Source organism: Peromyscus maniculatus, chromosome 10 (assembly GCF_049852395.1).
Source record: "Peromyscus maniculatus bairdii isolate BWxNUB_F1_BW_parent chromosome 10, HU_Pman_BW_mat_3.1, whole genome shotgun sequence".
Lineage (NCBI taxonomy): Eukaryota > Metazoa > Chordata > Mammalia > Rodentia > Cricetidae > Peromyscus > Peromyscus maniculatus.
Window position 1 is genome coordinate 87,427,801 of NC_134861.1, and position 22,478 is coordinate 87,450,278.

The window sequence follows — 22,478 nt, forward strand, 5'->3', positions numbered from 1 at the left end:
CAGTATGATACAGACCTTGTTGTGAAAGCCAACCTAATAAAGCCTCTCTCAAATACATGTTGACTCTGTGGGTTCTGTTCTTCTAGGCCAGTGGTTCTCAACCTTCCTAAAGCTGCGACCCTTTAATGTTCCTCATGTATGTTGTGGTGACCCCCAACCATAACATTATTTTTGTTGCTACTTCATAACTGTAATTTTGCTACTGTTATGAATTATAAATAAGTATCTGTGTTTTCTGATGGTCTTAGGTGACTCCTGTGAAAAAGTCGATTGACCCCCCAAAGGAGTTGTGACGCACAAGGTAAGAACCACTGTTGTGGGATGTACTGTATGTTAAATGTGTTGCTCTGATTGGTTAATAAATAAAATATTGATTGGCCAGTAGCCAGGCAGGAAGTACAGGCAGGACAAGGAGAGAAGAGAATTCTGGGAAGTGGAAGGCTGAGGAGAAAGACACTGCCAGCCGCCGCCAGGACAAGGAAGATGTAAGGTACTGATAAGCCATGAGCCTCGTGACAAAGTATAGATGAATAGAAATGGGTTAATTTAAGATGTGAAAACTAGATAGCTAGAAGCCTGAGCCATTAGGCCAAACAGTTTAAATAATATAAGCGTCTGTGTGTTTATTTTATAAGTGGGCTATCGGACTACAGGGGCTTGGCAGGAGCTGGAGAGAAAGTCTCCAGCTACAACCACTGATCTAGAGAACCCTAACTAATATGATAAGGGTACAAGTGAAATTCAGAGGTCAGTGTGGAATGTCTTCCTCAATTACTCTCCCTTAGTTTTAAAATATTTATTTATCTACTTCTTTATTATATGTGTGTGATGATGTTTTTGGGGGCGCTCACGCTAACACACATGTGGAGGTCAGGGTACAGCTGGAGATCAGAGCCCTCCTTCCTTTTTACTTCAGTTCTGGGGATCGAGCTCAGGTCATCAAGCTTCTAGGCAAGCCCCTTCCCAGCCGAGCCGTCCTGCAGGCCCCACCTTAGTTTATGAGATAGGGTCTCTTACTGAGCCTGGAGCTCACCATTGGCTAGACTGACCCACTATCAAGACGCAGGGAACTTTCTGTCTCTGCCTCCCCAGCCTTTAAAATGTGGTGCTGCTGGTGACCCGAACTCAAACCGCCATGCTCGAATGACAGTCAGTTTGCTGAGCAGCCATCCTCCCAGCCCCACTTTACCGTATTTTTTTTTTAAAGCCCGATTTTAAAAAATACCTTCCTACTTTTTAAAACAGAGTTTAAAGATGAAGGAAGGGGTCCAGGATTCGTTCAGCAGCCATTCATTCATTGCACAAACATCAACAGTCGCCATGGTTAAGTGGCAGGGAACCTTGTACTTCTTGTTTGGTCTTCAGTGTTTTAAAATTTATGTGTGTGGGTTTTCTGCCTGCATGTATGACTGTGTGCCATATCTGTGCAGCGCCCAAGGAGGCCAAAAGCGTATCTCTTGGGACTGGAGTCTGTATCTCTTGGGACTGGAGTCTGTATCTCTTGGGACTGGAGTCTGTATCTCTTGGGACTGGAGTCTGTATCTCTTGGGACTGGAGTCACAGACAGTTGTGAACTGCCATGTGGGTGATGGGAATCAAATCCCAGTCCTCTGCAAGAGCGTCAAGTCCTTCTAACCACTGAGCCACCTTGGCAGCCTCACTACTGTGTATTTATATTTTTTGTTTTCCTGTTGTGCTAGGAATTAAATCCTAGACCTCATGCATGCTGGGGAAATGCTGTACCACTGGTATATATATGTATATGTATATATGTATAGATAGATAGATAGATCCCAGCCCCAACAATGTTATCTTTTAAACGTACTTTAAAAATACTATTTGAAACAGCTGTGTGGTGTTAAAGTATACATAAAAATGATCATTTTCACCGTTTTAAAATTACATTTCTTCATTTGTTTGTGTGGGGCACATGTGGAGGTCAGAAGACACCTTGCAGGAGTCAGTCCTTGCCTGCCACCGGGTGTGTCCCTGGGACTGAAGCCAGTCCGTTGGGTTTGGCTACAAGCACATCTACCCACTGGGCGTCTCACCCACCCCATGGCCCCATTTTAGGCAATTTTAAGTATAAGTGGCACTAATTATTTTGATTTTTTTAATTGTTTTTATTTTTAAACATATTGTTGTACGCAACCACCATCACTATCCATCTCCAAAGCTTTGTTTTCTTCCCCAGTTGAAACTCAGTGCTTATTAAACACTAATTTCTCATCCCTCTTCCTCCAACCTCAGCCGCCATCATTCTGTGGTCTGTGTATATGACCTTATCTGCTATAGGCCCTGTGAATATGTATACACTCACAGTGGTTTTTTAAGGTTTCTTTTATTTGTATGAGTGCTTTTCCTGTATGTCTATAAGTGTACTGCAGGTATTCCTGGTGCCCTTGGGGGCCAGAAAATGGCATTGACACTCCTGAAATTGGAGTTACAGATGGTTATGAGCCACCATAGAAGTGCTGGGGACCGAATCTGGGTCCTCTGGAAAAGCAGTAAGTGCTCTTGACCCATGAGCCACACTTCAGCTCCCAATGCTTGCTTTTATGTGTCTGACTTAGTTAATGCATGTTGAAGGCTTATTTCTACACACACACACACACACACACACACACACACACACACACACACACACTTCACTCCTTTTTTGTTTTGTTTTGTTTGTTTTGAAATGCAGTCTTGTGTCCTCCAGGCTGATGTCAAACTCAATATGTAGCCAAGGATGACCTTGAATTTCTGATCCTCCTGCCTCCACCTCCCAAATGCTGGGATTACAGGTGTGTACCACCATACCCAGAGAATTTCATTCTGTTTTTTTAAGGCTAAATAACAATTCATCATGTGTATATATTGCATTTTAGTTACTCACTCATTTGTTCCTAGAATCCTTGAGATCTTTGAATAGTAAGTATAGGTGCTTCTCTGCCTGTCTGAGTTTTTGTGTTGTTTTTTTGTTGAGACAGTAGTCTCTTTACATATCCGGGACTAGTCTGGAAGGACATATGTAGCCTAGCGGGCCTTGACCTGGCAATAGTCCTGCTTCTGCTGGCTCAGGGCTGGGATGGCAGGTGTGCAGCGCTATGCTCAGCTGCCTTAAAAAAAAAAAAAAAAACTAGCATTATTGAGGCAAGATTTCCTCTGAACAAACTGCATCCACTTGCAGTGAGCCATCTATGAGTTGTGGCAGATTATACACCTATAAAATTTCTGTCTCAGTTACGATCACCTTTGATCATTCCCGAAAGATTTGGATTGACTGGGCCGCAACCATTTTGTGACAGGCTTGACTGTAGCTCATGAAGCAGATGCTGTGCATTGCCTACTCCATGCTCCCTTCTTCATCCTCGCTGAACCCCACTTATGTGGAAGTATTCAACATAACACTCTGCAAAGTTCTGCACTTCAGGGAAAGTTCTAGCCTTGAGATCCTGTTGGTACAAGCCAACTGCTGCTCCTCCATGCCTCTTCCGAGTGACTTCTTTCAGGGCAATGTGCAGGCCACTTCCCGGCCTTCAGAGGCAAGGAGATGTCGTCTCCAAAGGTTGTCGTCTTAAAAAGAGCCATGAAAAAGATCTTCACCAACCCCACATCTGACAGAGGATTGATCTCCACAGTATATAAAGAACTCAAGAAACTAGACATCAAAATACTGAACAGTCCAATTAAAAAAAATGGGCTAAAGAGCTAAATAGAGAATTCACAAAACAAGAACTACAAATGGCTGAAAGACATTTAAAGAAATGCTCAACATCCTTAATCATCAGAGAAATGCAAATCAAAACGACTCTGAGATACCACCTTACACCTGTCAGAATGGCTACGATCAAAAACACCAATGACAGCCAATGTTGGAGAGGATGTGGAGCAAAGGGAACACTCCTCCACTGTTGGTGGGAATGTAAACTTGTACAACCACTGTGGAAATCAGTATGGCGGTTTCTCAGAAAATTAGGAATCAAACTACCTCAAGACCCAGCCATCCCACTCTTGGGCATATACCCAAGGAATGCTGATTCATACCATAAAGATACATGCTCAGCTATGTTCATAGCAGCACTATTTGTAATAGCCAGAACCTGGAAACAACCTAGATGCCCATCAACGGAAGAATGGATGAGAAAAAATGTGGTACATATACACAATGGAGTACTACTCAGCAGAGAAAAACAATGAAAGCATGAAATTTGCAGGCAAATGGATGGAACTAGAAAAAATCATCCTGAGTGAGGTAACCCAAACCCAGAAAGACAGTCATGGTATGTACTCACTCATAAGTGGATTCTAGATATAAAATAAAGACCACAGCCCATAGAACCATAGAGGCTATATATATAGTATGGAGGTCCCTAGGACGACTGTGGTTTATAATAAATTTCGGTTCTACTCAATTATTGGAAAAAAAATAGCCAAATGAATGGAAACACATGAACTATGAACCAAAGGCTGAGGGGCCCCCAGCTGGATCAGGCCCTCTGAATAGGTGAGACAGTTGATTGGCTTGATCTGTTTGGGAGGCAACTAGGCAGTGGGACCAAGTCCTGTGCTCATTGCATGAGTTGGCTGTTTGAAACCTGGAACTTATGCAGGGACACTTGGCTCAGTCTGGGAGGAAGGGACTGGACCTGCCTGGACTGAGTCTACCAAGTTGATTGCAGTCCTCTGGGGAGGACTTGCCCTGGAAGAGGTGGGAATGGGGGGTAGGCTGGGGGGAAGGGGAGGGGGAGGGAGGGGGGAGAATAGGGGAACCCATGGCTGATATGTAGAACTGAATGGTATTGTAAAAGAAAAGAAAAGAAAAGAAAAAAAGAAAAAAAAAGAGCCATGAAGAGGTGACACTTTTTGTCTTTGAAATATTGTCCAGAGAAATATACAAACTTTAAAATAAGGCGGGTTTTGTTTTAGATTGTTCAGAGAGAGCCTAAGACTTAGTAATCTTTCCAACCTATACTTCAATGTCTTGTCTGCAATGACTTTAATGATGAGTGACCCAGAAACACCACTAGATGTCACCCTGGCTTCATAGTTCAGAGATGTTGGAGCAGTTAAAAACAACAAAGCCAAAATCCAATACTTTGAAAATGAGTTAGAAGCACTGTCTCTAATCCCAGCATTTGGGAGGCGGGGGCAACTAGATCTCTGTGAGTTTGAGGCCAACCTGGTCTACATATCTCTCTTCAGGCCAGCCAGGATATCTAGTGAGACCTTGTCTCAATAAAACAAAAAAGAATGGAAAGCATATTAGAAATGTGAGCAAAAACAGGGGCTGTAGCTTGATCGCAGAGCTTTTGTCCAGCATGTGCAAGGTCCTTGTTTAGATATCTCTCTCTCTCTCTCTCTCTCTCTCTCTGTCTCTCTCTCTCTCTCTCTGTCTCTCTCTCTCTCTCTCTCTCTCTCTCTCTCTCTCTCTCACACACACACACACACACACACACACACACAGAGGATACTATGTAAAATTAAAATCAATAAGAGAAAACTTCACCAAGAACAAACTTGGTTTTCTTTACACGGGGTTAACAAATAGAGAGACCTGTGGTTTTCAGGATGTCACAACTGTGCCTAGGCAAATGGCATCTGAAAGAGTTGAGTGTGGGAATGCCAGGTGGGGAGCAAGGTGTTGTGATTGTTTCTCCTCTGTGGACACAGTATGAGATTTGAAAGAAAGAACTTGATTAGAAACAGAATTTGTCAAATATACACTGAAAGTCCAGTTGCCACCTGACTGGACATGTCTGTTAGGAAAGGACTTTCCATTGCTAGAGTAGAGCCAATTCCAAGCTGGAGGCACAAGGAGGGTGCAGTAGAAGGTGAGAAAAGAGATGGCGGTGATTTTTTTCCGAGACCTTTCTTTCAAGCCAGGAAGAAGCTGGTTGGGTTCCGTTGTGCGTAGCAGCAACCTAACTCTGGATGGTTTGCTGGGGGACAGCATTCATGGAGTCAGAGAGATGGTAAAGGTTCTTGCCTTCAAACCTGACAGATAACCTGAATTTGATCCCTGAGACACTCCCATAAGTTGTCTGTCCTCTGATGTCCACAGGCACACCATAGCTGCCAGGTCAAGTTACCTCTACAGCAAGATGACTATGGGAAGGCCTTGTGAAATGCAGGGGGAAAGCCACACTATAGTGTGTGTGTGTGTGTGTGTGTGTGTGTGTGTGTGTGTGTGTGTGTGTGTGTTTGCATGTATCCTTGGGGTGCACATGCCGTGTTGCTCACGTGGAGGTCAAAGGTCAATGTTAAATGCCACTGCTTGCCTACAACCTTGCTTGAGACAGGGTCTCTGGCCGCTGCTTCACACAGTTGGCTAGTGGACAGGGAGGGGGAGGAGCTGGCTCAGCGGTTAAGAGCACTGGCTACTCTTCCACGTGACCTGAGTTCAATCCCAGCGCCCACACGGCGGCTCACAGCTGTCTGTAACTCCAGTTCCAGGAAATCCCATGCCCTGACACAGACATCCATGCAGGAAAAACAATTGGCTAGCTGGCCTGTGAGCTTCCTAGCTGACTTACAAGCTTCTGTGTTCTCCATCACATCTTCGGTCTTTCTGTAGGAGGACAGGGATTACGGACATATTCACCACTTTCACACGGGTTCTGGGGATTTGAACTCACTGGCACAGCAGTCCCTAGCCCATTGTGCCATCACCCCACCCTACTATTTAATTTATTTTTGAGACATACTATTACTGAGGCTGAACTGTATCAGAACTCACGATCCTCCAGCTTGAGCCTCCAGAGTAGATGGGACCATAGGCACTCACCACCATGCCCAGTTCTCCTTTTACTCTTTACTTAAAAATAAAGCTGCAGCCGGGTGGTGGTGGTGGTGGTGGTGGTGGTGGTGGTGGTGGTGGCGGCGGCGGCGGCGGCGGCGGCAGCGCACGCCTTTAATCCCAGCACTCGGGAGGCAGAGCCAGGCGGATCTCTGAGTTCGAGGCCAGCCTGGGCTACCAAGTGAGTCCCAGGAAAGGCGCAAAGCTACACAGAGAAACCCTGTCTCGAAAAAACAAAATAAATAAATAAATAAAGCTGCAAAAGGAAATATCAGTTAAAAATCACCTACATTACCCTTAAGGATTTACCACTTCCATTTGGCACGCCTATGTTTCCATTCAAATGCTACCATTATATAAAAATGATACACATCTTTTTCCTGGCATTGGGCCCTTTGAGGAGCTACTACTGCAAATGAAAGAACACCTGCCCTGTGCTGTACATTAAATGTTAGTCTTTGGAGGAGGGAGGGTGGTAGGGTCTCACATGCCCAGGCTGGCCTGAACTCTCCGTAGCTCTGGATGACCTTGACCTTCAGATGCTGCTGATGCGGTGCTAACTCGGGCTTCCTCTAGGCCAACCAATCATCCTGCCAACTGAGCTACCAAGCCCCAGCCTCAGCATCACAGTCGTTTTAGTTTATGTATCTATTTATTGTGTGTATATGCATCCGTGTGTATGGTGTGTGCGTGTGTGTGTGTGTGTGTGTGTGTGTGTGTGTGTGTGTGTGAGAGAGAGAGAGAGAGAGAGAGAGAGAGAGAGAGAGAGAGAGAGAGAGAGAGAGTTTGGGCACATTTGTGCCATGGTGTGCATGTGGAGGTTAGAAGATAACTTTGAGGATTCAATTCTAGCGTCCCGCCTTCTTGAGCTGGGGTCTTCTGTTGTGTCTGGGGCTGCGCTGTGTACTCCAGGCTATCTGGACCTTGAACTTCCAGGCCGTTCTCCTGCATGGGCCTCCCACCTTAACGTGGGCGTGTTGAGATTACAGATGGGAACCTCTGCGTCTGGCTTTTTATACAGGTTCCAGGAACAGGCAGTTAGGCTTACACAGCTTGTGTGCTTTAACTAAGCCATTTAGCGGGCCCACGTCTACGTTATCCTATAATATCCCAGTCTTACTGGCTTCTCATTATCTACTTTTCATTATGTATAAGTAAAAACACCAAAATCATATTGTTCTCACAACCCTATAGTTTTTAACTTCAGTCTCCAAAAATAAAAATCCATCTTACCACAAATTTAAATAGAAAACTTTGGGTAAACATATTCCTTGAAAAGAATTCTAATTTGTTCCAATAATTTTAGATTCTGGACAAGACAAAAAGCTATCATATACTGCTCAAATTCTGAGTGGAAAATAATGTTAATTGTCATATAGTATTATTACAAAGTTACATTGATAACCTGAAGTCAGTAACATTCAGCCGTGAGTGTACAGAACAGTGAGAAACAGGCTGTCTTGGGGTCGACCACAGTCAAAGGCAGGAAGGGTCTTCCTCAGTTCGCATAGCGCAGCAATTTCACGGGAGAGCCTGGTCCTATGTAGCCTGTGGCATATTCTTCTAACGAAATCAACAACGCTTTGGACACTTGAAAGTTCGCCCAAATCGCTTAGGCACAGTTTCTCCGACTTGGCTGCCCAGCAGAAGTGCCGGGAGGAATTTTCAAAATACCAACGCCTGCCCGAAGTTCTGCTTTAATTAGTAAGAGGCGGGGCTCTTCTGGTAACTATTTCTAGCCGTCTGTACTGAATTTTCAGCTTCCTCGGTGGTGTTATCGTCTGTAGGCCAGCTCTCATCGCCAGGTCTTTGTGGCTGAATTCTGCAGAGCGCGCTCCTTGCGCCCCAAGGTCGCGATGCTGCTGCTGCTGCTGCTGCTGGCCTCTGCCATCCGCTGCGGCTGCAGAGGGACCGACCATCGCTAAAAATGCCAAAGAAAAGAGGCGCGATGCCTTGCTGAGATTTGGGGATGGCTTCCCCCGCCCTCCACTAAGAATTTACGCGTCCCAACCCCCCACTTCCCTCTTGCAAACCTCCCCGAACCCGGGAAGCAAACGATGAACAATGCTTGATGAAAAAAAAAAACACACACACACACAAAAAACCGGGTGCAAAGTTTTCCGCATAGCCTCTCCGCCCCCGGGACACGATCGAAAATTCCGAAGGCAACAGGAGCGCCACAAGCGCCCGCTTTCTTAAAGCGCGGTTTCTGCGGAGGGCGGAGGCTATTGTCATGGTAAATTTCACTCGCTGAGGAAGAAAGGGTAGATGATCGATCAAAAAGGAGGTACTCCTTTGCGGTTCTGCCGCTTTCTGCCTACACCGCGGCGTGAAAGGCTTTTTTTTTAAACTTTTCTCGGTTAAAAACAAAAACAAAGCAAAACACAGAAAAGGCTCTGGCGCGTGTGCGAGCCTACAGCAGTCTGCGGTGACCCTGGAGGACGTCCGTGCGAACGCAGTGGGCAGACCCCACTGGGGACTTCCGCGAGGGCCCCCGAATTCCAGCAGGTCTACCCGGAGAAGCGCGGACGGCCCGGTCCCCGGTCCGCATCCCCGGGGAGCCGCGAGCCACGCCGCCCCGGCTGCGAAGGTTTCTCCCCGCCCGCGGGTGGCGCGCTGGCTGATCTAGCCCCAGCAGGGAAGCTGGGCTCGCCTCCATCTGGGTCAGGCACTTTAAAAACGGAAGCCGACTTGAGCATGTGTCGGGCGCGATGAGGACCCCTGAGAACTTGGAGGAGCCTAGCTCCACACCGAACCCCAGCAGGACCCCCCAGGAGAGGTTCGTTTATCTGGAAGCGCTCCTAGAGGGAGGGGCCCCCTGGGGCTTCACCCTGAAAGGTGGCCTGGAGCACGGAGAACCGTTAATCATTTCCAAGGTGAGTTTTCTGCTCGGTGTTGCCTTCCACGAACTTGTGTTTTGTTCGCGACTTCCGAAGTTGTGTCAGATTTGTCGGAAACTGGAAAAAAAATAAAAAAAATTCCCGGGCATTGCCTGAATACCACTTACTGCTTATTTTGTTGTTTCCTGCATTTCTGATGATCTGGAAATGTTTTTGGATAGCTTGGTGTTTGGAAGAAAACTGTGTCTAGCTCGTTTGTTCTGTGAAAGCCCCAGGAAAGTGTGCTCATTTGATGGCCAATCCTCTCTTTTTGTGTATGAAATGCTAGATCGGTTCCCACACGAGCCTTCTGTTATAAATGTTCAAGATAAGCAACATTGGAAGGTCGTGGCATCCATAGTTCACGGTCAGGAAGACCTCTCGCTTCAACCGAAAATACCCAGCTTTAAAACTATTTTAAATGTTCTTATAATTTTAGATCCTCAGCCCAGGTGTGGTGGTGCATGCCACCACACCCAGCAGGAGACACAGAGGCAAGCTTTTCAGCCCAGAGCAAGTTAGCAGGACTGTCTCAAAAACCAGCCAAACAAATATTTCTGGAGAATTGCTCGCTTTATACACAGAAGGAATTAAATCGGCTTTTAGTATAGACAAAAACCCTCTTCTGTCCCTCTGTGTATTACAGGTCTGATTTTGGAACCAAGTGATCCTGCAGTATGACTCAATCTTCATTGATCTTTTGGGTTTTTTAGGCTTTAGGCCATGTTTCTCTGATTCAGCAGACATTCATATTACTTGCTGAAATATTTATTTTGAAATTACAGATTAGGAACAGTTGAGGGCAATCGGATGTTTGAAGGCTTTCAGGGAATTACATACCCCAAGGAGATATTTGTAATTGAGGGAGGAATTCTTTTGAGTGTGAGGGTGGAGGAAGAAATACCGTGTTGAATTTGAACTCTGTTATCTGGTAAGGTCATCACCCCCTCCCCCAACACATCTGTGAGTTTTGAGGAAGGCCAGGGTAACCTTAATGTGGGTGAGCCAGGAGGAATTGGTAATGACAGCAATTGACCCTAAGTATGCAGTATACAATGCAAGCTATGTGACTTTCCCAAGGAAAACAGAGGACATATATACATATATATGTGTGTATGTATATGTATATATCCACTAGGGAGGATCTCAGTTATTGAAAAACTAAAGTCCCATTATCACGGCCCTCAGGAGATTGAAGCTTGTTTTTCTCAAGCTACAAGAAGTCTGGATAGAGGTCAGCTGTTAGGCATGGAAACAGCTTAATCAAATCAAGAATTCCACTTAAATCTTCCATTTGCCATTCTTATTTGTGGCCTTTTTCCCTCATGGCTGCATGGTGAATGCTGCACCTCCAGCATTGCGTCTTCATTGCAGGCAGGTTTGGAGCTTTTTGCTTTCTCATCAGACTTTTGCTTACTTCTCATTGGCCAGAACTACACTGCATAGCTGTCCTGTAGACAGCGAAAGGAAATTAATGACCGTGACTAGTTTAGACTGGCTAGGGTTTCTCTCATGAATTCTGAATAGGGTCCCTACCCTTCTAGAAGTCAAGGATTCTTTGCTACTATTTGGGGAAAAAAAAAAAAAAGTGGTTCTTTTTTATGAATGAAGCAGAGTTGACTGTTGGGTAAACAACTGGAATGCCTATAGCAAATGTGTTTTAAATTGTCTACATCTTAGTCGGATGGTGGTGGCGGCGGCGGCGGTGCACGACTTTAATCTCAGCAGCACTCAGGAGGCAGAGGCAGGTGGATCTCTGTGAGTTCCAGGACAGCCTGGGCTGCACAAAGAAACTCTGTCTTGAAAAACAAAAATCAAAACAAAAAAAGTCTACATCTTAAACCTGCTGCACAACCTTCCCGACTTTTAATGATAAAATCTACGTATGTATTCATGAGGATGGCAGTGGCTCTTGGAGAGGTCTGATCCCATGTCTACTGGGTTGCCAGAACCTGCTGGTGTCTGCAGGATGTGGGCATAATAGTCTTTACCTCAGGGGACTGCAAAGAGATGAACTGTGACTATGAATGGAGTAGAATGTCTGCTGCAGAGAAAGAGTTTTGCTCTTCGTTATCCTAGGAGACGTTTGTGTTCAATATGCTAATTAGTTGTCTTGCTTCGGTGACAAAGAATCTGATAGAGTCATTTAAGGGCTTATTCAGGTGCACAGTTTTGGGAATACAGTCTATTCAGACAAGGTAGGTGTCATGGTTTGAAAGAAAATGGCTTCCAAAGGGGGTGGCACTATGAGGAAGTGTGGCCTTGGAGTGGGCGTGGCCTTGTTGGAGTGGGCGTGGCCTTGTTGGAGTGGGTGTGGCCTTATTGGAGGAAGTACTTCATTAGGGGGTGGCCTTTGAGGTCTCATTTCATATATGCTCAAGGTACTGCCCAATGTCTCGGTTCTTGTCCCGTTGCCTTTGGATGGAGGTGTAGAATTCTCCAGCACCATGTCTGCCTGCATGCCGCCGTACTCCCAGCCACCATGCTCCCCCACCGTGATGACAACGGACTAAACCACTGAAAATGTAAGCCCTCACCTCAGTTAAATGCTTTCCTTTATGAGAGTTGCCGTGGTCATGGTGTCTCTTCACAGCAACAGAAACCCTAACTAAGGCAGAAAGTGGTACCAGGGACTGGGGTATTGTTGTGACAGGCTTGACCATGCTTTTGTTTGGAGGAATTTGGACTTTGGTACTTTGGGTTAGGAAAGCAGTGGAATGCTTTAAGCACTGCTTAATGGGCCATACCAGCAGGAGCATGGAAGACAGTGGTGCTAAGAGTGACTAGAACTCTGGGGGGCTGGCTTAAGAGGCTTCAGAGGAGAGGAATTTTAGTATGTTGCCTAGAGATCATCCTGTGATATTTGGTGAAGAAAGTGACTGCTTTTGCCCTTGTCCAAAGAGTCTGCCTGAGGTAAAAGTGAGGAGACTTGGATTAATTCCCCTGGCAAAGGAAATCTCAAAACAGCCTAGTATTGACTCTTGGGTGGTTATTACTGGTCACTCTTATACAGACTTATAATGAAAAAGAGCGAGAAAATGTAAAATTTGAGGAGAAAAGGGGCATCAGGAAGTGGAATGGAGCTAAATTCTGAGTTCAAGGAGGTAAGATTTGAAATAAGGGAGTAGTGATCTTGGGGCAAGATCCCACCCAGCTAAATTTTCAACTTGTGAAAAGGAATTAAAGAAAAGCTTGGAGCTGAGTGTGGTGGTGCACACCTTTAATCCCAGCACTCCAGAGGCAGAGGCTGGCAGGTCTCTGGTTTGAGGTCAGCTTGGTCTACAGAGCAAGTTCCAGAACAGGCAAGCTCAGGCAGTGAAGGTGACCATCGGAAACGGAAAGCTGGTGAAGATGTAATTGAACAAGGGGGCCATGTTCCAGCCCCAGTAAGCTGAAGAAGTTGGCAGCTTCAGCCATGTCATTCTGGAGTTAAGGAGAGAAGAAAGGGGCTGTGGAATTTGCCTCCATGACTAGGGAAGGCCGTTGAGGACAGGCATGTGTCAAAGCTGTCCCTGAATGGAGGCCTTGGAGACCCCAAGATGTTGGAGATGATGGAGTCATGGGATACCTGCTGAGGAGAGCTAACAGGGAGTGGAACCAGCCCAAGGGAAAGAAATGTGTTGAAAGAAAATGGCCCCCAAAGTGAGTGGCACTCTTAGGAAGTATGGCCTTGTTGGAGTGAGTACGGTCTTATTAGAGGAAGTGTTTCATTAGGGGATGGACCTTGAGGGCTCACATATGCTCAAGGTTCCGCCCAGTTTACTTCCTGTTGCCTTTGGATGAAGATGTAGAACTCTCCAGCATGCCAACTAAGACAGAATGCATAGTGGCTAGGGAGACACACACACACACACACACACACACACACACACACACACACACACACACACACATCTGTGGTGGCTCTGGCTCACAGCACACTTGCTCACACCTCATAGTGGCTGAGGAGATGGCCCTGTGGTGGCGCTGGTTGGTGGCATAGTTGGTAGCATGGCTTGCTCCACAGGCCCGAAGGCAGAGAACCAGAAGCTGATGTCAACATCAAGGCCCATGCTCTTCTAGCTAGCCCACGGTCCCAACGGTTCCATTAACATCTCAAGACAGCTGAGGACCATGTATTCAAACACAGGAGACTAGGCGGAAGTTTGCATCTATTTAAACAACCACACAGCATTTATATTTCTCCCACCTGACCGTCTAAACATAAGCTGAACTGGAAAGTGGCTCTTTCTATGGCCAGATACAAGTTCCTTCCGCTTTCCTACCTCCACCCCAGAGTGAGGACCACTTGTTCCCGTGTCTGATTCCCAGCCGTTCAGAAGCCGTCGGGAGGGAAAGAGGAGGTCGTGTAGTGGCAGCAGAAGAACAGTCTGCTTCAACCTGCATTGACCAGCGTGGCCGCCAACAGCCATCTCCATTTCTGTTTCCATGCAAGGCAACAGAAAAGGAAATGATTTAAAATTCTGACCCTCGCTTGCACTGTCGACATCTGAAGCGTCGTCACCTCGCACCAAAATTTTGAACATCTTTCCCCACGTTGAGCAGCAAGCAAAGCCTTGCTCATCCACACCTCCTCCTCAGATTTCCCTGAGGTCCCCGCTCAGTTGCCTGGTCTCTCTTCTGTACTCCTGTATCACATGTTCATCACACCGAATCACGATGTTTTATTTATGCAGATTAGCTTGTTGAGGCCAGGGTATTTTCTTCATTTTTTTTTTTTTTTTTTTGCCATGTCTAACCAGAGCCTATAATAGGGGGTCTAACCTCCCTAGAAGTCAAGGCTCTTTGCCTACTGTTTGGAAACAAATGCTGAGTAAATGAAAGGGCGTGGCTATATCTAACTCTTCTCAAATGATCGGGACCCCGCACAGTGCCTGGCAGTTAGCATTCAGTAACTTCTACTGACTCAACTAGCAAATGGCAGGGTCAGGCAGGAGGCAGTTTAAGCAGGGAAGCGGGGTTCCCATGAGATGGAGAAAGCTAGACAGAGTTCCAGAGTTTAGGTATGTGTCTGTTTCTTATTGCTGCTGTAACAAATTACCCCCCAAGTTTGGTGACTTAACACAATGCAAGCTTACCAGTCTGTAGTTCTGTGGGCCGGAAGTGAAACACAAGTCTCACTAGGCTAAAATCAAAGCGTCTGTAGGGCCAGACCCCCTTATGAAGGCTTCAGGACAGACTCTGTTTCCTCTCCCTTTCAGTTCTAGAGGTCCACAGTCCCTGGTGCCCAGTCCCCTTTTTCCTTCAAAGCCAACCACAACAGCGTAAGTCTCATTTATCACCCCACCCTCCAACTCTGCCTCACTTTGTTATTTAGTTTATTTATAGTTCTGGGAACTGAACTCAGCATCCTTCATGCCAGGCAAGTGCCTCTAACCCCAACCCCTTTATCAACTTTTAAAAACTCCTGTGATTTCATTGGGCCTACTAAGATAATGTTCCTATTTGGAAACCAGGTGCTTAATAGCTTGAATTCCGTTTGGCTCTTCCTTTGCCAGATAGCCTAACATGATCACAAGGTCCAGGGATTACAGTGTGGATGTCTCTGGGAAAAGAGGGTGCTCTTTTACCTACCCCAGGGTGTTTAAGCATTAGTGAAAGTTTATAGAATGAAGGCAGAACCAGGGAAGAGTCTATACAGTCCCTCATGGTGTGGTGACCCCTAACCATAACATTATTTTCGTTGCTACTTCATAACTGTAATTTTGCTACGGTTACGAATCATAATGTAGATATCTGATTTTCAGGCTGTCTGATATGTAACCCCCTGTGAAAGGGTGTGGCCATCTCCCCCACAGGGGGTTGTGACCCACAGTTTGAGAATCACCGGGCTAGAGTGACACTTAGTAGCTGAGACTGATTGCAGGTCTTCTTTCTGAGCCAGTGAAAAACGTGCCTAATGGACTTAGGCACTGCAGAGCGGATGCCCCCATCCCGCAAAGGTAGGGTGGCTCCCTGTGGAAGGGGATGGGATGTGGCAGGGTTCACCGAGTCTCAGGAAAGGCACGTACACAGTATGCACACAGTTATAAGCAGCCAGGTTACAGGTGACAGGGTAATGCATGAAGTATCACTTTTCTTTGGGTACAAAACAAGACGGGGGGAAAACGAATGGGGTGTGTGTGTGACTACAAAGGGGTGGTAATAAAAGATCATTTTCCAATTGCTTTCTTTGGGATTTAATGTCCTTGAATAGGAGAGGTGGGGCAGAGAAATGAGCCTCTGTAATCTGTGAGCTTCAAATAGAAAGCGTGCCTTTAAAAAAAGCGGTGGTTGTAAGTGGACGCTCAGACCATTCAACCGTTCAGGAAGCTGGCAGCCTGATTTGAAGATGAGTCATCTGCTCAGTGCAGGAGCTGGGAAGCGCAGTTCCACCTGAGGCGTGGGGGGGGGGGGGGGCGGTGGTGCACCTGCTCCCAGGGCTCATCGCTAAAGAACGACAACAGTAACCACAAGCAGCCGCTGCGGGCGCGGCGAGAGCCTACAGTGCTCAGGGCTCCTTCCCAAGAGTTCTCCATGTGTCAATCATTCCAGTCCTGTAACCCCACCCGAGGAAGGGAATCCCAGTGCCTCAGTGATCTCCATGAGGAACTGGGCCACGATCCGAGTAACTCAGTAGGGTGTGGCCATCCCTCTGAGCCTCACCCTATGTGAGGTGCCATTACATTATCTGTTAGTCTCGGGATGTTAGGTCTGACACAGAGGTGAGCAAGGAATGGCTATTTGGGGGGCAGGGCTAAAGGCTGCCGAAGATAAAATGTTATTAGACTCTAAACCTGCTCCGCTCCATCCTCTCCATCCCTGCGGCTCTCAGCCATGCAGCAGGCTTTGGAGACACAGCTTCCTCCCAGGAATTCACATTAGTACGCGACAGAACTGGGGATGAGGACGCTTGAACAGAGGGGATCACTTACCACTTTGGGAAGTGTTTTCATGGGTCTATTTAGCTGGAGAATTGCTGCCTCGGCTTCTACTCACATGGGCTTTGGATTTGGAGGGGAAATCATTGGTCTCACCAGTGCTCGTCGATGTGGCGGGCAAGGCCGTCTTCCCCTGGCTCTCCCGTTTGTGCCCTGCTTCCCTGGGAGGCATCGTTCCTGCAGCCGGACTCCATCTCGTGTAGAATTCCCGTGCCTTCAGCCATTCACCGTTCTTCACCAAACCCCCTTTCTCCACCCGTGGGCTTTTCTTGTCAGTCCAAGTCAGTCTCCTTGGGCATGGTGCGCTAAGGCTTGACTCATTCACTCTCCCCTAGCCCTGTCTTTTCATTAAAATAAAACTGTAGAGTCATGTGTCTGCTAATGTAAAGCCAGAGGCACCCTCACATACGCGCTCCCAAGCTTCCTGCTGACAGCATTCATTTTAGAAAGGATTTATTCACTGCCTTCTTCTAATGCTGTGGTTCTCCTTACAGTTCTGTCCCTGTAGAGAATCATCTAGAACATTCCAGTCAGCCTGCCATTTGAAAGGGAAACAAGTGGCTTCATTGTTCTGTGAGACACAAGTGGACATGTCAGCAGGCTAGGATCTGAGGTTTCTGTGGGCGGAAACAGATTGTCCGGGTGACTGTGTGACAGTTATTGTTTCTGGATGTTCTCTGTCTAGAATCAGCACTTTCTGCCTTTTCAGCTTTCAGGGTACCCCCTGGTTTTGTCACACAAGCCTCAGCCATAAATCTCTTGGTAAAACAGTGCTTAATTACCAACCATGGTCCCGGAGTTCAATTTGAAATGAGTTTTAAGCATTGTAGCTGAAGTTTTCCTCGTCCTGCCTAGCCCATGGTCAGGACAATTCTCTCTCACCCACCAGTCCTGTAGCCGCTCAGACCCAAGTAAACACACAGAGGCTTATATTATTTAAAAACTATATGGCCTAATGGCTCAGACTTCTTGCTAGCTACATCTTACATCTTAAATTAACCCATTTCAACCCTGTCTTGAAAAACCAAAAAAAAAAAAAAAAAAAAAAAAAAAAATTAACCCATTTCTATAAATCTATACCTTGCCACGTGACTTGTGGCTTACCATTGTCTTTACACGTTACTTCTCATCATGGCGGCTGGCAGCGTCTCCTGACTCAGCCTTCCACTTCCCAGAATTCTCTTCTCTGCTTGTCCCGCCTATACTGTACTTCCTGCCTGGCTACTGGCCAACCAGCACTTTATTTATTAACCAATCAGAGCAACACATTCACAGCACATAGATATCCATAGCAAAGCATTTCCTCAAACCTCTGGGCTGATTGAATTGGCTCACTGAGGCCATCTTTTTTGTTTCCTTCTAAGTGTTAAGTGATATCAGCTTGATATTCTTTCATCATCATCTCCTCCTCTTCTTCCTCCTCCTCCTCCTTCTTCTTTTCCTCTTAAGATAGGGTCTCATGTAGCCCAGGCTAGTCTTGAGTTTGCTATGGAGCCAAGGCTGGCCTCGAACTCCTAATCTTTCTGCCTTTATCTCCTAAGTGCTAGGATTACAAGTGTGTACTTATCACTCAGCTGTCCTCTGCCTCAGCCTCCTAGGTGCTGGATTTACAGACGTGTGTCATCATGCTTATTTTGACATTTTCAAATGCCCACGCTTTCTGAATGTCTCTCCTTAGCTTCCTCTCTTTTTCTTTTGACGTTTGTCCTCCATACACACACGCCTCTGCTGCTCTTAAATAGACGTTTGTCCCCTCTTGGTCAATCTCCACATCCCTGCTTTGGCTCCGCCTCCTCTTTGCCGCCATTTTCTTCAGCATCTTTATCCACCTGGTCTTCTAATAAAGCAGTCCTTAGCTTTCAGCCGGTCTGTGGAAGAACGGCAGTCTCCGTAAGACCTCATGGATTTTACTTGTGCTTGTATTTCCTGCTTTTTCTGGCAAAACACCTCTCGATTCACACACAGAAAATTCTCAATTTAAGTGGCTTATAGGATTTCAGAGCTGGAAAGAACCTCAGCAGTCATGTGATCCAACTTCCGTATTATAATGAGAAAAAAAAAAAAAACCCTGCAGCACAAAAAGGGTCATGTATTTGCCGAGGTGTTTTCTGTTTAGCGGACAAAGTGTGTGTTTGTGTGTATTTGTGGTGTCTGCATAGGTGTGTAAAGCCCAACTATTGGGATAGTAATTGCTCCTGCTGAGGCCATTTTTGCTTTTGCATGAACCCTGTTCCTCTTTTAGATTGTTGACTCTAGAAGGTGAGGATCTCCCCTTTTACATTGTTGACTCTAGAACGTGAGGATCTCTTTCAGGTCTTTCCTTCCCTGTTCTCCCCCCACCCACCCCCCTCCGTCTTTCTTTTTTTTTTTTTTTTTTTGTTTTTTTCGAGACAGGGTTTCTCTGTGTAGCTTTGCGCCTTTCCTGGAACTCACTTGGTAGCCCAGGCTGGCCTCGAACTCACAAAGATCCGCCTGGCTCTGCCTCCCGAGTGCTGGGATTAAAGGCGTGCGCCACCACCGCCCGGCCGTCTTTCTTTTGTGCTATCCATAGTGCTGAAATTATGAATAGCAATTATGAAAATGTGCTAATGAGTAGAGAGGAAATGATTGATATGAAAGCAGATCATAAAATTGATCTGGATTGAGTGGCACACATCTGTAATCATAGCATTTGGGAAGTGGAGGCAAGGTGATCTCGGGAGTTAGAGGCCAGCTTTGGCTGCACAGCAAGTTCAAGGACAACTTGGGATGCATACTATCTCGAAAAACATTTTTTTCTTAGAAGGCTGTCTAGGGTAGAGTGCAAACAAGATGTTAGAAAACCCTGCTTTGAAGGTCAGGGTTATATCTCAGTCGGTGGACTGTTTGCGTGGAATGCAGGAAGCCCTGTATTCAAACCCAACACTGCATGAACTAGGCATGGTGGTGCACATCTGTAATCCCAACACGCAGGAAATGGAGGCAGGAGATGAGAAATTCAAAGTCTTTCTTGGCTAGACAGTGAGTTTGAGGCCAACCTGAGCTATGCGAGACCCCATCTCTAAGTCAAAAATTAAAAAAATAAACAAATTCCTGCCTAAGAAAAATAAAGCAACCAGGTTAGGTTTTACTCATATATATCTTACATATATAAAGTGTTTGGTAAATGTCTGTTAGATCAAGTTAAATTAGTCAAAAAGGGGAAACACGTGTTTTTATTTGACTTGTAATGGGTTATCCAAGCTTTGGTTAAAGTGTGAAATGGTTTGAGAAACCAGCTAAGGTTGTGATCTTTTCAATGTTGAATGGAGAAAGGTTTCATTCAGACACCACGCTGGTCTTAGATGCCAAGCGAATCTGAACATCAGTGAGAAACTCTTTGAAAGCTAACACATCCCCCAGGCTTTCTCTCCTGCACAGAGAACACAACTTAATTGAAGAAATATTCATCTCATTTCTAGTGAGCCCACAGTGCAGTTGGAGACACATAATGAGAGATTTTCTATCAATCTTTGAAAACAACAAAACCTCACAGGACATTCTGGATGTGAGCTAACCCACAGACAGAGTCTTCCACATTGAAGTCTTTGATGTGGTTCCAAACAGTGAGCATCTTATCCAGAGAGCCGCAGAGTTGTTGTTCTCTGTCCATCCCCGTCCATCCGGGGAGTCCATCCATCTCCCATGCTCTGACCTCCCAGGCACTTCTCAATACAGCAAAACGATGCAAAAAGTCTCTGTTAAATCCTGCCCCCCACCCCCCCTCCAGTGACATTTCCCACAAAAACAAAGTTGGTGTATCTGACCTGAAGAATGGAAGGGGCATTTCTTTCTTGGCATCCCAGAATGCTTTGCTGTCTTGGCAGACTGGACATCTGTCCTGGGCATCAGAGCCTGAACTTACACTTACGTCAACTGCATTTTTTCATTCCTCCTTCCCATCTGCTGTGACCCTCTCCCCTTTGAACTGCATTTTTTCTTTGAGATTTTATCTAAATCTTTATTTTTAAGAAGTCCTCTTTGGTATGTTTGTAATCTCTGTTATTTCGTCATTTGGAGTAAGGCTGTCAAGTGTAGCAAAATACACATCCCAGATGGTGGATGGCTTGGAGTGAAAATAAACAAAGTAATATCACTGGTCATGAGGCCATGTTCAGGGGCTCAGCTTTCCCAAAACTTAGTTTTTTCATCTTTGAAACTAGAGCACACACCTTCAATCCCAGCACTCAGGAGGCAGAGGCAGACAGATGATCTCTGAGGTCAGCCTGGTCTACAGAGTGAGTTCCAGGACAGCCAGAGCTACATAGAGAAACCCTTTCTTGAAAAAACAAAAAACAAAAACAAAAACAAAAACAAAAAAAACCAAAAGAAAAAGCAAAGCAAAACAAACAAACAAAAATGGGAGCATCCTTACTCAACATGGTCTTTTAATCATCCAGTGGATTAAACTATGCTGTAGTGGGATGGGTACACATTGCTCCAGATGTTAGGTACAGACAGACGGCAGGATGGTGGGAGTCGGACAGAGGAAAGCCACCCCTCTAACTCCCGAAACAAAGATGGCACCTGACTGGTTTTCCATATCATGGCCAGAGTTGCCACTTCATAGTGAGACGCTGGACAATATCCTGCCCTCTGGCAATGGACATGTTTGCACAGGACAATTCCAGGATATCGTAAGTTTCATTAAGAACAAAACCAACACCATATGCTCCTGGGTGATGGTACCTGCTGGGGAGAGAGAGCAGGGCTTGCCCTCAATGGGCGGTGAGAGGAGAGTTTCCCCATGCTACGTGTGAGCTAGGACCTAGCAGATAAGAGGTGGAGAACCGAACAAGTGAAATTTGTAGGCTGGAGGCATGGAAGTCTTGTCACATTACATAAACAAACAGCAAGGCAGTGCGGGTGGGGTGGGGGGTGGGGGTGGGGGGATGAGGGTGAGGATGGGGGGTGGAGGGGGAGGGCTTAGCAGGTAAGAGCACTCACTCATTGTGCAGCCATGAGGACCTGAGTTCAGGTTTCAAGCCCCCACATAGAAAGTTGAGCATGGCTGCACATGCCCATAACTCCAGCCCTGTAAAGGCAGAGACACAAGACCTCCAGGACTTGCCAGCCGCCGGTCTAGCTACAGGGTCAGTGAGATACCATGTCTCGAGAAAATAAGGTGGATGAATGAACAGGAGAGCCAAAGTCCTTCTCTGGCCTCCATGAGTACACATGAGCATGTATACCATCCCCCCCGCAATTGTGGATACATCACTTAAACATTTAATCAATTAAAAATAAATTTTCTATCCCCACCCACCAAAAAAATCAAGCAGTGCTTGGAGGTTGCTAAGCAAGAGAGTGCTACAAGCCACAGAAATATGCAAAGTAGGATTTCAGCTGATTATGACAAAGCTAATAACCTGGAAGTAGCCAAGGGCCTTTCAGAGGTCAAGCTGAGGCTTGGTGATATTTGGCTTTTGATTATCAGCCTTTTCCTGCTATGAGTTTCTTGTGTGCTGTTGTAGCTTTTCCATCATTTATTGGGCACCATTTCCCCTCTACTAAAGGAATATTTAGATAACCTTGTGCGCTGACAGCTATGCACAGCCAGAACCCCAGTTCAAGCCTCCCTGTAATTATCGTCATTGGCAGCATCCGGCCAGGTCCATCCCCAGACGGAGGAAAGTACCTTATCAGAGATACCTCTGTACTCTCTAAGAACAGACTTAAGCATCCAGGCTGTTTGTGAAGGCCTGGCGGATGTCCCAATTAAGCTTAACTTCCTCCTTTCCCAAATCTTTCCTCTAGTTCCAGATCTCCCTTTAATTATCACCAGAGGCATCTAGCTGTACACAGGTTGCCTAGCGACCCAGCACACTTTCCCCCACCCTGCAGAAAAACGGCAGATAGCTTGGACAGATAGGAGCC

The 22,478-nt window shown here is 46.1% G+C and overlaps 1 protein-coding gene across 2 annotated transcripts in view; it reads left to right on the plus strand.

The window, feature by feature from the left end:
* The first annotated feature begins 8,923 nt into the window (after positions 1 to 8,923).
* Positions 8,924 to 22,478, plus strand: part of Shroom3 (shroom family member 3) — a 318,788-nt gene continuing 305,233 nt past the window's right edge. For both annotated transcript variants that reach the window (XM_042257655.2, XM_076546650.1), the window contains exon 1: positions 8,924 to 9,660. In XM_042257655.2, the coding sequence (XP_042113589.2) occupies positions 9,496 to 9,660 (165 nt within the window). In that variant the 5' untranslated portion in view covers positions 8,924 to 9,495. The remainder of the gene's footprint in view (positions 9,661 to 22,478) is intronic.